General features: G+C 50.7%; 1 protein-coding gene across 1 annotated transcript; it reads right to left on the bottom strand.

The window, feature by feature from the left end:
• Positions 1 to 9,108: 9,108 nt before the first annotated feature.
• IL1RN (interleukin 1 receptor antagonist) lies at positions 9,109 to 14,652 on the bottom strand (the record flags this gene model as incomplete). Its single annotated transcript, NM_001082770.1, is given in 4 exon segments — positions 9,109 to 10,367; positions 11,527 to 11,639; positions 12,701 to 12,789; positions 14,522 to 14,652. Coding segments are annotated over 4 exon segments (534 nt in total). The 3' UTR covers positions 9,109 to 10,151.
• Positions 14,653 to 16,551: the final 1,899 nt, after the last annotated feature.

Below are 16,551 nucleotides of genomic sequence, written 5' to 3'. Positions count from 1 at the left end.
CAAGGGCCCTAGGATATTGGCTATCTTCCACTGCTTTCCCAGGTCATAGCAGAGAGCTGGATCAGAAGTGGAGCAGCCAGGACTCAAACCAGTGCTCATACGGGATGCTGGCACTGCAGGCAGCGGCTTTACCTGCTACACCAAGTGCCAGCCCCAAGAAATACACTTCTAAAAAGCCCATGGGTCAAAGGAGAAATCCCAGGAAATCTGAAGTAATGCTTCAAAATTAGATATTATAAATTAGAAAAGCAGATCAGTTTAACAGACGTAGTATTCAAATAGGTTCACTTATCTTCTGACGAAGTGTTCAAGGTAGAATAAAAGCCCTTTCAACAAATGGAGTTGGAACACCGAGATATCTGTATGGTTAAAAAAATATGAACCCTGAGACTTGTATCTAATGTATAAATATCTACTTGTATCTAATATATAAATACACATCTTATATAGCCCAATAATACAAAGGATAATCCACTTTTGAAAACAGCAAAGGAGCTGACCCTGTGGCGTAGCGGGTAAATCCGATGCCTGCAGTGCCGACATCCCATATGGGCGCCGATTTGAGAACAGGCTGCTCCACTTCTAATCCAGCTCTCTGCTATGGCCTGGGAAAGCACTGGAAGATGGCCCCAGTGCTTGACCTCTGCACCCATGTGGGAGACTCGGAAGAAGCTCCTGGCTCCTGGCTTCAGATTGGCACAGCTCCAGATGATGCGGCCATCTGGGGAGTGAACCAGTGGATGGAAGACATTCTCTCTCTCTCTCTCTCCGCCTCTGCCTCTCTGTAATTCTGCCTTTCAAATAAATAAATACATTTTAAAAAAAGAAAACAGCAAAGGATCTGAACAAACATATCTCTTAGAAGGACACACAAATGGGCAATAAACACATGAAGATGTTCAGCATCAAGGCCATCAGGGCAATGCAAATCAAACCCACAGTGACAGGCTGCCTGACTTGCCAGGATGGGTAAGGATGTGGGAAGCTGGAACTCTGATTCACCATCCTGGAACCGGAAGGCGGTGAGGCTGCCGCTTGGGAAAGCAGTCTGGCGGTTTCTCAAACATTAAAGAGAGTTTCTGGGGTGGGCGTTTGGAGCAGTGTTCAGACCCTGCTTGGAACGCCCACATCCCACATCAGAGTGCTGGAGTTCGAACTCTGGCTCTGCTTCCAAGAATCCAGCTTCTTGCTAATGCCCACGTGGGAAGCTCTGGCTCCTGGCTTCCGCCTGGCCCAGCCCCAGCTGCTGTGGGCCTTTGGGAAGCGAACCAGAAGTTGGAAGATCTCTCTCTGTCTCTGCCTTTCGAGTACACTGACAAAATAAAACTAAATAAAATGTCCTTTAAAATAAAACAGAGTTTCTATATGAGCCAGCAATTCTACTCCTGCGATTATACTCAACAGAAATGAAAACAGGTGTCCCCATAAAAACTTACATGTGTGTTTATGCAGATGTCCATCTTATTATTCATAATTCCCAGAGGGGCTGGTGCCGTTTCTGGGAATTTTTTTTAATGATTCGTTTATTTACTTGAAAGTCAGAGTTACACAGAGAGAGAAGGAGAGGTAGAGAGAGAGAGAGAGAGGTCTTTCATCTGCTGGTTCACTCCCCAGATGGCCTCAACGGCAGGAACTGTGCCGATCCGAAGCCAGGAGCCAGGAGCCAGGAGCTTCTTCTGAGTCTCCCACATGGGTGCAGGGGCCCAAGGATTTGAGCCATCTTCCACTTCTTTCCAAGGCCATAGCAGAGAGCTGGATTGGAAGTGGAGCAGCCAGGACACAAACTAGCGCCCATATGGGTTGCCAGCACTGCAGGCAGCGGCTTTACCCGCTATGCCACAGCGCCAGCCCTCCAATGTTATAAAATTGATTATGGTTATTGTTGCATGGCTCTGTAAATATAGTAAAAACAAAATCAAAGTATATGCATCAAGTGGGTAAATTGTATGGCATGGGGATTATACGTTAGTAGCTCTGTTACACAACAAATGAACTTTGACCCTTTCCTCATCAATATATAAAGATCAACTGAAAATGGGGGCTGGCATTGTGGCACAGTGGGTTAAGCTGCTACCTGCAATGCCAGCATCCCATATGAACACTGGTTTGAGTCCCAGCTGCTCCACTTCCCATCCATTTCCCTGCTTGGGAAAGCAGCAGAAGAGGGCCCAAGTGTTTGGGCCCCTGTCATGACATGGGAGACCCAATGGAGTTCCAGGCTCCTGGCTTTAGCCTGGCTCAGCTCTGGCCATTTTTCTCATTTGAGGGGTGCATCAGCAGACAAAGGTCTCTTTCTCTCTCTGTCTCTCCTTCTTTCTTTGTCACTCTCCCTTTAAAAAATAATAAATAGAATATATATATATTTTGAAAATCAACAGACCTAAATATAAAAACTAGAACTATAAATAACATCTAGGCAAAAACATGGAAAAAATCTTTGCAACTGTGTAGAAGACACAGATTTCTCAGAAGGAAAACAGGGATTGATGAATTGGATTTCATTAAAAGTTTTAGAATTCTGCTCATCAAAATTACCTATTAAGAAATGAATATTCGAATCACAGCTTGGGATATAGTAAAAAACACATGTGACAAAAAGAATCTGGAGTATATACAATTGCCATAAATCAAAAAAGAAAAGACAAAGCACTTGATTAAAATAGTAGCCAAGGCACTGGCATTGTGAAGCAGAGGGTGAAGCCACAGCAGAGTACTGGTTCACACCCAGCTCCTTCACTTCGTATGCAGCTCCCTGCTAACGCACCTGGGAAAGCAATGGCAAACCACTCAAGTGCTTGGGCCCCTGCCACCAATGTGGGAGACCAGTATGGAGTTCCTGGCTCCTGGCTTCCACCTGGCCTAGACCTGGCTGTGGGCACTTGGGGAGTGAATTGGTGGATGGAAGCTGTCTCCTCTCTTCCTCTCCCCTTCTCTGTCTCTGTCTCTCCTTCTCTGTCACACTGTCTTCTAAATAAATAAGTAAATCTTTAGTGGCCAAAATATACTTAACAGATAGTTTATAATAAAAGATAAATAATGATTAATAAACACCCCAAATAGGCTCAATATATCATTATTGCAAATTCAATGAAATACTGCTTTTTCCTCTTAAACTGAATGGTTTGGCCTAAAGCTGCCTTTGTACATAAAAAATTGTAAGCTTGATCTAAAAGTTTCTCCAGGCATGGTGAACTGCAACCTAACTTGATGTGTAAACAGACTGTAACCTACACTCATAACAAGCAGCTGAGTAGCAGCCAATCACAACTGGCCAAGTCACATTCAACTAAGATGTAACAGAGTGATAACCAACCAGGCTGTCTCTGTAGGGCACTTCCTTTTCTCTGCTTATTAATATAGCCTGCCCATGTGGTGAAGGGGTGCTTTCTGAATTATTTCTGGTCTAGACTTCTGCTCGCTTCCAGGATGGCAAATCCATCCAATTAAGATCTGCAAGCCTAATTTGTTATAATTTGCTGTTTGAACCATCCCCACAAGAGCAACCAAAACTGCAAACTCGGATCATCCCAAAGCCTGACCAAGGACAGGGGACAAGCGGAGTCTCATGCTTGGCGGATGGGAATGTGAAGCGATGCGACTTCTTTGGAAAACAACTTGGCAGTTCCTTGTAAAACGACACGTGCATCTACTTTCTGACCCAGACGTTCTCCTCTTTGGCATTTATTCAAGCGCACTGAAAACAAGTGTCCACAAAAAGCGCTGCATGGAAGAATAGCTGCTTTATCTGCCACAGACAAAAACTAGAAACAAGCCGCAGTCCCCAGACACACTGCTGGGACTGCGTCATCAGTTGGAGTACTACTCAGCAATAGAAAGAAACATTCTGCTGATTTCCCACGATGTGGCTGAATCTCAGACATTATGTAGAGAGGAGCAAGCCAAATAAAAAGAGTGGGTACCGTGAGATTGCACTGATGCCACGCCAATAACGAGGACCGTGAATATCTGGGGCTAGAAATCAGGACATCCCTTGGGTGGGATAGGGTGGGTGGCTTGATTAGAAACAGATATAAAGAATTTTCAGGACTTATAAAATGTCCTGCCTTTCTATGGGGGTGATGGTTAAATGAATTGATACATTTGCCAAAGCTCACAGAACTACTCATTTAACAATCTGTACGTAGGGACTGGCGTTGTGACATAGCAAGTAAAGCCGCAACCTGCAAATCCTGCATGCCTTATGGGTGCTGGTTCATGTCCCATTTGCTCCACTTCCAATCCAACTCTCTGCTAACGGCCTGGGAAAGCAGCAAAATATGGCCTAAGTGTTTGCATCTTTGTACCCATGTTGGAGCCCCGATGAAACTCGTGGCTCTTGACTTCAGCCTCGGCTAGCTTGGGCCATTGCAGTCATCTGGGGAGTGAAGCAACAGATGAAAGATCCCTTCTCTTTTTTTCTCTCTCTCTGTAACTTCATTTTCAAACAAATAAATATATTTTTTTTAATCTGTATATAATATTGTATCTAGTAGAGACTTCAAATAAGTTGTGGAAAATGGAATTGAAAGGCAAGTTAATTTTGGTAAAAAAATAGAAATGCATGCATACAAAGTTTCTTCAAAAAAAAAAGTCCATGGATAATGTGTATTATGAAAATAGGCACAGATTTCAATATTTTTGGTACCACAATAAACTTGTCTTTTAATTCCATTACGTATGAACTTTTTGAAATACCCTCATACTTTGTTAAACAGTACAAATCAGCTCCTTTAACTTTAGCTTAAAACCCTTTCATTGTTCAGGATTGCTCACAGCCTAACCGACCTCCCCTACCTCATGAGGCCCTACGTGATCTCTGCTAGAAATGCACTTGATCGTGACCACTGAGCTAATTCATCTTCAGAGATGGGAAAAAAGAAATCTCTCCTGATTTTAACCTCACCGTTTCTTTCTAACACAGTGATAATAAGAGCAGTCACAGATATCGTTTTATTCTATTGCTCCTGATTAGCTAGGGAACAGGGTTGAAAAATGTATGGGCATGTGGTTGGCAGGTAGAACTATCCCTTGGACTTGCATTGCTGAATTCTCGGGAAACATGCTTCCTTAAGAGACTGGGAACGGGCTCTGGGCGGGAGGTAGGAGTCAGAACTTGGACCAACCCTTGGTCTTAATAGCTTTCAAACCGTCGTGTGGATGATTGAACTGGAAAATGGTTATTTCGAAAGAGCCAGCAATTTTATCTTAAGAAAGATGGACGCTTCGGGAACACATTTAGGTCAGGTGGATACTTCGTTCTAGACAAAGACTGGGGCCGTTCAATGATGCATCTGCACAGCAAAAACCGTTCTCCAAAAACACGGCACTAAAAATGTTTGGCAACCGTTGTGAGCAGGCGCCTGGGGGCCGCTTGGCTGCACACTGCTGCCGTGGGTTTCCTTGCTCAACTGGTATCAGGCTCATTGTGTCTGCAAATGTTGCCGCTTCTTGGGAATGTAGGTTTTATTGAAACAAATGGTCACAGGCCAAGCGCCCCACCCAGGGACACCAAGGGCAATTCTGAGTGCTATGTGGGGACACGAGTGCCACCTGGTGGTACAAGAGCCTGAAAGTGGTGCTCATTCCCCTTCTCAGAACCCACTAGAAAATTGGAGGCACTGGGCTTCTCTGTAGGGGTCGCCCTTGGACAAGGGGAGGATAATGGTGGAAGCTTGTTGAGAGGCATGAGTGAGGGCCCCGTCTGTCTTTTGTGAGCTCTGTCCACCACTTAACAGCTCGAGCCAGTACACACTTCCCTTGCAGGCATGCTGCTGGGTTCCTGTGCAGAGTTCTTACATGGTGGGTGGGTGTACCCTGGGAGGAGGGAGGCGGGTTAATTCCACACGTCAATCAACACCCAGGTAAAAGGGCCTCAGCCAGAAATAGGACCCCAGGAGGTGGACTTTAAAGCAAGCACAGACGACCCTTACAGCGTCTTGGGCCTCACTCTCTGGAGACTAGACGTTGCTAATAGGCAGCAGTCACTGGGTACTCGTCAGAGGTCAGATCCCACGTGTTGAAGTAAACACCCCGGAAGTGCAACAGACCGCAGCCTGATGGCTAGGTGGTTGACAATGAACTTTCCTTGGAGTGAAAATCCTGTTTTCCAAGAGCATCTTGAAGAGACTAGACCTTTCCCAGCGTGAGAGCCTGAACTGAACCAGTTACTGCACTTGCCTGAAGGTTCTTTCCAGAACACAGCGGTGAGGAATCTGAGATTCTGCCCCCTGCTCCACATTTTCTTGGGTTTCTTTTATTCCCCCATCCCCTGCCCAGGCACTTGAAACAGCACACCAGGAAAGGCCATTCTCCCTCTCTTTAAGACTTCTAGGGCTTGAGGCTAAGAACTCCAACATGCACATCACTATCTCCCTAAGCTTTTCTGAGGGAGGTGGAGTTAACACCAAGTAAGCTGAGACTTAGGATCTCGCAATTACACAAAGAGAAAATAAGTTACTTGTTTCCCCCAAATTTGCAAACAAAATCCCAATATAACACCTACTTCAGCACAATTTATGCAATTTTTTTTTTTTTATAAAAGGAGTAAGGCTATGGGGCCTGTACTGTGGCATAGCGGGTAAAACTGCCGCCTGTAGTGCCGGCATCCATGTGGGTGCTGGTTCGAGTCCTGGCTGCTCCTTTTCTGATCCAGCTCTCTGCTATGGCCTGGGAAAACAGTAGAAGATGGCCCAAGTCCTTGGGCCCCTGTACCTACGTGGAAGACCCGGAAGAAGCTCCTGGCTCCTGGCTTTGGATTGGCGCAGCTCTGGCTGTTGCAGCCAATTGGAGAGTGAACCAGCAGATGGAAGACCTCTCTCTCTCTCTCTCTCTCTCTCTCTCTCTCTGCCTCTCCTTCTCTCTCTGTGGAACTATTTCAAATAAATAAATCTTTAAAAAAAAAAAAGGAGTAAGGCTCACAGGCTGTCTTAAGCAGACTGTGACTGAGAAAGTAGGAACCTGCAAGCCAGTTTCCCACGTGCTCAGGCTGTGTGAGGGGTCTTTCTCCAAAGCGAGGGAGCATCTGCCACCTTTGCACTGAGAGGTGCTCCAAGTAGAAGCTGCTGGGAGAAGGGCCAGCATTATGGCACAGCAGGTCAAGCCACTGCTTGCAGCACCAGCATCCCATATGGGCACCGGTTCAAGTCCCGGCTGCTCCACTTCCAATCCAGCTCCCTGCTAATGCGCCTGCGAAAGCAGCAGAGGATGGCCCAGGTCTTGGGCTCCGAACTCACATGGGGAGCTGGCAGAAGCTCTTGGCTCCTTGCTTTGGCCTGGGCCAGCCCTGTCATTGTGGCCATTTGGAGAGTGAACCAGCAGATAGAAGATTTCTCTCTGTGTGTCTCTCCTTCTCTCTCTGTAACCCTGAATTCAAATAAATTCATTTTATTTTTCAAAAAGAAGCTGCTGGGAGAACTTGGCCTCAGCCTCCCTGAGTCAGCAGCGGGGTGCAGAGAGACTTGGCCCCAGCACGCAGAGGTCCTCATTCCACCTCCAGGCAGCTCCCAGACAAGTGAATCCATGCCTCTGTGAGCACAGGAGGGTGGCACTGCATCCTTTTGTTTGGGAGCTCCCATAGGTGAGCCTGTTGAGAACACAGATCTTGTCTGATCTCGTCCAGTCCCATCCTGCGGTAGTGAGAACATTGAGGGGCAGTGTGAGAAGGGCCTTGACAATGGTCACCTAGCTACTTGGCCAGGAACCTGACTAGACTGTGAAGACCTTAAAGCCTTGAATTGTTTTAAATTTTCAATGAGTCGTTCTGTGATTGGGTGGTGTTCTGGCTGGTCCGGCCTAGACGTGACGGTCCACATGTGTGCTTGCGCACCTGCTCTCCCTGTGCTTTTCTCTCCACTGGAGCCCTTCCTGCCTCCCCGTCACCCTCACATGCCCCCTAACTGTACCAAAGCCTCACTGGGCCGTGGTGCCCAAGCCCAACTTTCCCAGGCCACGTCCCTGCCTTGTGTTGCACAACTGACTGGAGATGGCCTCTGTGCACTGCCCCCAGGTGGCTAATTTCTTCACTGCAGCCCTAGGCCAGACCGGTAGCTCGAAACTCCACTCAGCGCCAAGCTCATCCGCTTGTTATAGATCCGATTGTTTTAAACATCGCCCAGATGAGCAGGCTTGAAGCCATTTGATTCTTTCTGCTTTGCAAAGCCCATGAAACTGTACTCAGTACCTGCTAGCCATGGATTAGCAGAGGCCACAAAACCCCAAGCCTTCTGCCCCCTGGAGCTCTCTGACCCAGAGATCCCTGCTGCGCAACTGGGTGATGTCTCCCAGACACCTCAGCCCCCATTGCAATCCCCTGTCCCCTGAGACCCGCCGCCTTGCCCTCCTCCTCTTCTGAGTTGGACCCCACCTCCCCCAGTGACTCCTGGCTACCTCCCTCTAATTCAAACTGTCAAGGTGTCACTCAACATAGCTTCCTGCACTACTGCCACTTGGTGATCGGCTCACAAATCCCTAGAAAGCCCCTCCTCTCCTGGTCTTCCCCTTCCTCTGGCCCTCCTTCAAAACTGCCAAGTCCTCTCAAATTTCCCATCCAATCTAATAAATTAATCCCTATTGCTGTCTCCGTGATCAATTTACTGACCAGCCAAATACTCACGCCTGCCCCCTCTGCCTCTTGGCGGCCGGCCGATTCATAGCATTCACGGCAGGCGTATCCCTGCGTCTACCTCTGGGGCCCATCTATCTGTGCGTCCACCACACTGTAGTGCAATGCTGGATGCTTCAAACGGTCTCTAAATGAAATCACCCACTCTGCATGCCATGTGATTCTTGTGCCCCCACATCACGTCTGCCAGATTCATCCGTTTGTGCTGTGTGCTGCTACGTCCAATTTCTTGGCTGCAGCGTGTGGTGTTGTGTGTATCATGTGCAAATTCTACATGTGTATGCTTATTCTTCTGGGATGATTGGCACCTTCCCAGCAGGGCGATTTGCTCTGCTCTTATCCGGGCCCGAAAGGAAAAGGATTCTCAGCGGAAGTCATCAGACCCTGACCCCCCGGGGTTCGAGAGACTCATTGGCCTCCCCATCTCCCCTACACTCTGTGAGCCACACCTGGCAAGGCCAAGGACACAGCCAAGAGAGCAGGTATTTAGAAAATTTTATGGTAAAATAGAGCTGAAGTCACAGGAGCAGAGAACTTTTCACCCAAACCACACAACGCATATCCACAGAGTACTTGCTCAGGGCCAGGCCGGGTGCTCGGCCCCGCAGGCGCCTGAGACACACTCAAGTCCTGCGGCATGCTCCCCCGGGGCTCACCAGACAGAGGCAGGGCCATCTCTCCTGCAAGCCTCAGGGTGTCGGAATTGCTAAGACGGTCAAGGGGCAATTCTGGGACCCCTGCCGCAGCCGAGCAGGAAAGAGCTCCCGGGGGGGGGGGCCAGACTTGCTCAGTGAGGGCATCGGGAGGGGAAGCGCTGCCTGCAGCTGTGAAGATCTGGAGTGCAAATGGTGTCAGGGCCTGGGCCGAGGGGCTCAGCGATGTTCAAAAAGGGGGAGCAAAAGTGGGAGCCAACGTAGTAGGCTTACTGTTCATCGTTACCATCTTGAACGTTACTAAGAGGAGAAAAAAGGGGAATAGGAGGTTCCTTTCTGTTTTGCACTTGGGGTGCAAATTATTTCACAATGCCGGAGCACGGCAGTCCCCCAGCCCCTCCCAGAAGGGACCTAACTGACTCTCCTTCACACTGAATACAGTTGGTAAACACAACACAAATCCAAGAAGCCCATTTTTCACGGACCCTTAACCTCCCCATGAGCCAGCATCTGCTTTAACACAGGGTGTGGGACCCACTCTGTGGGAAGACGGTGAGTGGCCTGGGGACAGCTGGGGCAGGGGTGCAGGAGGACAGCAGAGGTGTCAGGCTCGGCAGGTGGTCTGGGTTTTATCCGGAAGGCATGGAAGGATTTCAAGCAGGGGGCCGCCATGATTCAACTTGCACTTTAGAAAGACAATTCTGCGGACAGCCTGGAGGCAGGGCTGGCTGAGGGGGCGAGAGGCAGAGTCCTGTTTCCAGGGCTCTTGGGCCTCCGGCCACAGGTCTGCCCTGCAAAGGCTGCCGCTGGCAGGAGTGGGGAGGCAGTCCCTGGAGTCACTGATGAGCTGGGAGTGGAGAGAGCAGGTCTGGGCGGCGCTACTGGTCCTCCTGGAAGTAGAACTTGGTGACCACGATGGAGTCGTCGGGCGTGTTGGTGAGGCTGACGGGCTGGTCAGCCTCCAGGGCCGTGCAGAGAAACCAGCCCGGGCAGGAGGCAGACTCGAAGGTGGTGGTAGGGCCGCTATTGGAGCGGATGAAGGTGAAGCGCTTGTCCTGCTCCTTGTTCTTGCCCAGGTCAGTGATGTTAACGGCCTGCAAGTCAAGAGATGGGCAGCTGAGAGCGGACAGCCTGGGAAGACCCAGGCTGCCATCTTCTCCCCTCCCACCATGCCATAGCACTCCAGCCTGCCCAAAGCAAGTGCTGCAGAAACACAGGCTTGGAGACTGGTGGCTGTGGGACTATGCTAATAGAGGACAGCACTGAGAGAGAGAGTATCCTATTGTTGCACTTGGACTTGGGGAATCTGGCCCTTCTGGTCATGGGCCAGTAACTTTGGTAAATGCATGGCGCCGTGAGCAGACACCAAGGCCTGAGGGGGCTGGTGCTCAGGCAGGATTGGGGTCACTCAGGAGAGAGGGCGGTGGAGAACGGGGCAGAGAAAGTCCTGGCTGCTCCTATGTGCTACATGGGGTACACCAACCAGCCCTACTGCACATACAATAGGCAGTTGCCCTCCAAGAATGTAGAGGGAAATGGTGGTACCACAACTGTGGCCACACACAGCTGGGATAAATCTTGTCTATTAAGTGCCTGAGACAAAGCCTTCTTTTCTAGGGCTGGGTACCCCTGTTACTATTGCATAGGGTCCAGGAATGCAAGAGTCTGGTTGGGATGCCAACTAATCAGGTTGGGTAGATCAGGATTGGAAGAGAAAGTTCCCAATGGGTGGTTTTGCTCAAAGAAGGAAGGTATAAGTGGGATGGGGACCCTGTGAGCCAGAGAGTGGCATACTAGGACCCTGTGGGCAGGCTCGAGTGAATTGTACCTCCTAGTGTTTGCACCCTTATGTAGTCTCCTCCCACACTGAGACCAGACAGCCACGTGGCTGGCTTCTGCCAACAGGATGAGGCAAGCAGAAGTTTAATAAGCACTTGCACATTGAAGTTTGGCTTTTTGGGAGTCTTTCTTGGGAGCCAGCAGTCATGCTGTAAGGAAGCTCAAGCTGACCACTGAATGCTGAGAGCTCATGGGGACACACAGCCTGGAGGTTGAGAAACCATGTTGGACACCCAGGGCGAGCCACACTCCTGCTGAATGCAGCTGCAGGCGTGACCCCAGCGTGCTCCAGCAGGCATAGCAGAACTGCCTGGCTAATCCTCGCCAGCCCACAGAAGCAAGAGAAAGAATGAATGGTGGTTGCTATAGGCCGTTGGATTCAGGGGTGGTTTGATATCTACATCAGGTCCTTACCTCCAAATGGAGCTTCATCTTATCCCCAGACTTCACACAAGACAGGCACAACTTCCCCCTCTGGATGCCCAGGAACAGGAGCTGAGGCTCAAGGGGCACCACATCTATCCTTTCTGGGGAAGAGCAGAGGGGAGGGTCAGGTTAATGCAGAGAAGTAGGCAGAGACTGTGGAGAAACTCTGGGTATTTTTCCATCTTCCCATCTCCACTAAAAGCCCAGCGCCAGAAGCACAGTGCAGTACCGTCTTCCTGTGTCTGCATCCAGACAGAGGATCAAGCCGAGCGCACCACCCAATTCCTCCCGAAGGATCAAGCTGCCTAGAGTCTGCTCCGTGTGGTCTCCGCCCTTGCCTCACTGCCCCCCAGCATGCCCGTGGTCCAGGTCAGCAGGCTCCATGCACAGGGAACCCAGCTCACAAAGTCAGGAGTGCACTCTACGGAAGTGTGGGGCTTCCAATCCCATCTCTCCCCCTCGGCGGTCTCTGTGCCCTCACATAGCAATAAAAATCTCAACCTCTGTGCTCAGTGTTTTCACTAGGATTGAGAGAGACAGGCAAGGTAGGCTTGGGGCTCTTTCAGAGTGAGGCGAGGGGCAAACAACAGGGATGGGGCAGGGAGGGAGATGGAGATGATGCCACTCCCCAGCACCAAACAGAGAGCAGAAGACATGGATAATACCGGTGCTGAAAGAACTCACATCCTCCATCCAACTGCCCTTGTCTGACCATAGGGAAAACTGGGCAATGGAGCGGTTGAAGCTTATCCAGCTTCATCCAGCTTGCTTAGAGCGTGGACCAGAACATGGCCGAGTGTGATGGCCACAGGAAAGGACACGGTCCAGCCTTGTGTATTAATCTGAACATCACAGGAGGAGGGGCAGGATCCATCTCGACTTTTTGTTCCTGCCACTCCCAGAAATGGCCCCTGGATCTGGGTGCCTATGGGGGGTAGCTCTTGAACTGGACTCTACCTCCCCCCACCGCTGCCCTCTTGAGGCTGCCCTGGGCTCTACCCTCCAGGGGCCAGGTCTTCCCAGCCTCAGACTCAGGCTCAGACTCCGCAAAGAGATAAGGCTGTTGCAGGTAAGGTTTGGGGGAGAGGCCACAATGCTGCACACCCCGGGGGCAGAGGAGCTCAGTGCCCACGCCACATTGGCTCTCCTGGCAACCACTCACCTTCTAATTTGGCATTTGGGCCTTGCAAGTAACCAGCGACTAGTTGGTTGTTTCTCAAGTAGAAGGTCTTCTGGTTAACATCCCAGATTCTGAAAGGCAAGAGGACCTGGCGGTAGTGGACAGCTGCTGCCTGCCAAGCCCTGGGCCCAGCACCCTTCTTTCAGTGTCCCCCGGAGCTTCCGAAATTTGCAACCAACTCTGTCCGAGGGCTGGCACGTTAGCACGCCCATAGCATGGGTGAGAAGACTGTGGCCGATGCTGCCTAAGACACAGGCGTAACTCCCACAGCTGGTGATGGACAGTCCCATCTCTACCCCTCTCTTTACCTTGCTCCTCACCTCAGATTCCCAGGGCAGGCACTCTGCTTCAACAAAGCGTGCCCTGGAGCACAAAATTCCATAGGAGTTCCTGAGCCACAGAAACACCCCCATCTGCCCTATCTGATGTGGTAGCCAAGGGGCACGCGCGGCTCCTGAACTCTTGAAATATAAGTAGTGAGCGCAAGCATCTGGATGCTTGCTTTTCTTCTATTTTCATTCATTTAAATTAAATATAACGCAGCACCTGAGACTAGTGGCCACCGCGGCACAGCCTTAGCAAATTCAACGGACATAGCGCATGGCAGCTGACTCTCTAAGCCTTGGACTAAGGGAAGGGCCTTTCCTCCATCAGCCTAGGCCCTGTTGGGCCCAACAAGGGCAGCCAAACCTGGGAACAAGTCAACTTCCTGTCGGCTCACCCGCTAACCTGCTTGGGGCTCCCATCCTTTCTTCTTTGGGGAAGGCCTGATTGCTAGTGGGGCTGGCAGCTGTGGGCCATAGTCAGCAGAGCCCTTTCCAGTATGACCTTGACCTGGGCCTCCCCCTCTTCGTCCACGAGGTGTGGCTAAGAGCATTGGCCTCATCAGACGGCTCTGAGCAGTGCAAGTGCTCCATAGGGGCAAACAGGAAAGTGATGTGCATGAATGAGCATTGGGCCTTTTTAAGTTTCCTTAGTCCCCGGATGAGCCTCAGTCTGAAGGGATTCAGTGTCCCTGTCAGAGGCCTCCAGGGCATATCCCGGAGTCCCCAGCAGCCAAGGGGCAAACCGCGTGAAGCAGACAGCTCTACATCTGGGAAGAGAGGGACCTTGTCTCGGAATGCACGCACACACACACACACACACACACACTCTCTCTCTCTCTCTCACAGGCTCACGAAGTCCCGACCTGGAGCCGCAGACCAAAAACCTGCAGTAGCCCCAGGTGGCTGCAATGCTGGGATACACAGGCAGAGGGCATGCGCCCACAGCACTCAGCATCACCGCCTGTCAGTTAACAACAGGGATGGGGGCAGCTCCTGGGACCGCTGATCTGATTTTAAAATCACGGTTGTCTCAGGCACTTCACGGCTTACAAACACCTGCCATGTGATTCTCTGTGCAGTTAGTTAGTTTTCCATCAACCAGGGCAGGCCTGCCGTGAGTGCTCCTGAACAAGAGGGGAAACTGGGCCCAGGAGCGTGAGCACCTCTAACGTGACAATGCACTCAGTCTGGGCTTGTGGGCTCTGCCCTCTCTCCTTCTCTGCCAGCACCACTCCCTGGCATGTGCCCATCACTTCTGGAGCTTCCAGACCCTCTGGGACAGTGAGCCAGGCCTGCTACCCAGCTCGCCGTGTCTGGGGTATTTGGAAAAACAAGCCTTGAGGGCCATGCGTGGGGCAGCCCCTTCCTGAATCACACACATCCCTCCATGACTCAAATCCGGTTCTGAGACGCTGCAGCGGGATGCTCCCCATTGTCCGGCCCAGCCACCGTCCGCCGCGGCCCGGCCCAGCCTTACCTGAAGGCCTGCATCCTGCAAGGTCTTTTCCCAGAAGGGCGGCAGGCTGTCTCTGAATGGAACAGGAAGAGGAGGAGGGAGATTAGGTGCCTGCGGGTGCTCCTGGAGGGTCTCATCCTGAGGCCACGGCAAGGCAGTGGGCACTGCCATTGTGGACCCAGAGTCGCCGCTTATAAAGAAGGTGAGCACTCACCCAAACCAAGCTGCTGCCGTCCTGTCCCAGCCTGACAAACGGAAATACCCTCACATTTCCAAAAAGAGAAACCCTGGCTGGTGTCACCTTCAACCCCACTGAGTGTCGCAACGGAGTGTCGTAATCGGTCTCCTCCCCTTTTTCCTCTGTGCAATTTCCCCAAAATCAAGATTTCTGTTTCTCCTTCCTTGAGTCCCTGGGAAGCAGAGCGCCATGGAAACCCAACTCCCTCATCTGCCTGGCAGGTGCCGGGGGACTGTGTGCACCTGGTCTGAGCAGACAGGTCCCCCTGTCGTAATAAGGCCCAGTGATAGGGCTCCCAGTGTCAGGTCACTCTGTGTACTTTGAACAGGGGACAGCCTGCTGGACTGTGTGTCAAGGGCTGGCAAACATTCTGTGACAGACCAGATAGTAAATATTTTGGGCTTTATGAGCCACGGGGTCTCCGTCACGATTACCCAACGCAGTTGTCATTGCACGAAAGTAGCCAGGGACGGTCTGTAAACCCACGGAGCCAGCCTGTGTTTGTGCCAATACAACTTTATTTACAAAAACAGGAAGGGAACCAGACTTGGCCTGAAATCTGTCCCCGCTCTCAAGGGTGTCCTTCCTGGGTAGTGCTTTGAAAATGACTCCCTTCCCACTAACGCACGTGTTCATAAAGTCACGATCTTGGGAACACAGAGTGAACTCACCCCTGGGACAGACATGAGTCCACCTTGGTCACTTGACTGCCACCGTGTGACCCTGAACAAGCTGCTTCTCTGACTGGCGGTGGTCGTGTCTCCCCAACAGGTGGAAGGAAGGAAGGGAAGGAGGGAGAGAGGAGGCGCTCCCGGCCCAGAGCGGGCACTCCGTAAACAACAACTTCCGGCCTCGTCATGTTCTGGACATGAGCAAGGCAAGCGGGTTCCTCTGTTACGGATAGAAAAGCCTTGATCGCTGTGCGAGGTGGTGCTGATTGCATTGTCTGGGAGCTAATGGCAGCTGAGCGGTCACCATTGCCTACCCTGGCATTGCTTTAAAGAGGATCGGGAGAGACTCAGGAAGGGGACAGGACCCACTCAAGGTCACCTGGCCGGCTGTCGGCCAAGGCATGCCCAGGCGTGTGTCCTCCCAACGCAGCAGCTGGTCTCAGTGTCTAACTTCATTTTCAGCTAACGAACCAGAAGCTGCTCAGATACGCAGCAGTTAACACAGAATGCAAACACACACACACGGACACCTTATGGCTGGATTACTTCTCTGGGACAGTGGTCTTCCTACTTTTTACTTGCTGAATATTATGATTCATGGTGTATTACGCCTGTGATTATAAAGTAGATTGAAATCATGTTTCTGCAAAAATTAAAGAAAAACAAAAAAGAAGGGAAAGAAGTAGAGGGGTTGAGAGAGGAAGGGAAGTATGGTTATTTTCTTAGAACTATACCTATGAAATACATGAAATCTGTTCTCTTTTTTATATTAATAAAAATCTTTAAAAACCACAGGCTGTGTGCAAATAAGAGTGAAATGTCTCAAAACAGGAAGGCTACACAGACATTTCCTAAATCTGTAAGGAGCTCCTCTTCCAAGGCCGATGGGGCATTCCTGCAAAGTTGTGTCAGTTCCCTGGGTGACTGCTGTGACTGGCACAAAAGCAGGTACTCACGCTTACGCTGCGCTCACAAGTTAAGTGAGTCGCCTGCTTTGAAATGCATTTGGGAAGCAGTAACTCTCCTAGAAGGCCTTGGGGGAGTTGTGTTTGTCCATTTAGCCACTTCTGTTTGTTTGTGTGAGGGCTGGCTGAAGGAGGCAATGCGTGGGAACCCACCGAGTTATTTGCCACTTCCAGAAT

The sequence above is a fragment of the Oryctolagus cuniculus genome, chromosome 2 (assembly GCF_964237555.1).
Source record: "Oryctolagus cuniculus chromosome 2, mOryCun1.1, whole genome shotgun sequence".
In the NCBI taxonomy this organism is placed as follows: Eukaryota; Metazoa; Chordata; class Mammalia; order Lagomorpha; family Leporidae; genus Oryctolagus; species Oryctolagus cuniculus.
Note: the sequence above shows the minus strand (reverse complement) of the source record. Positions and strands in the feature narration are given on the sequence as shown.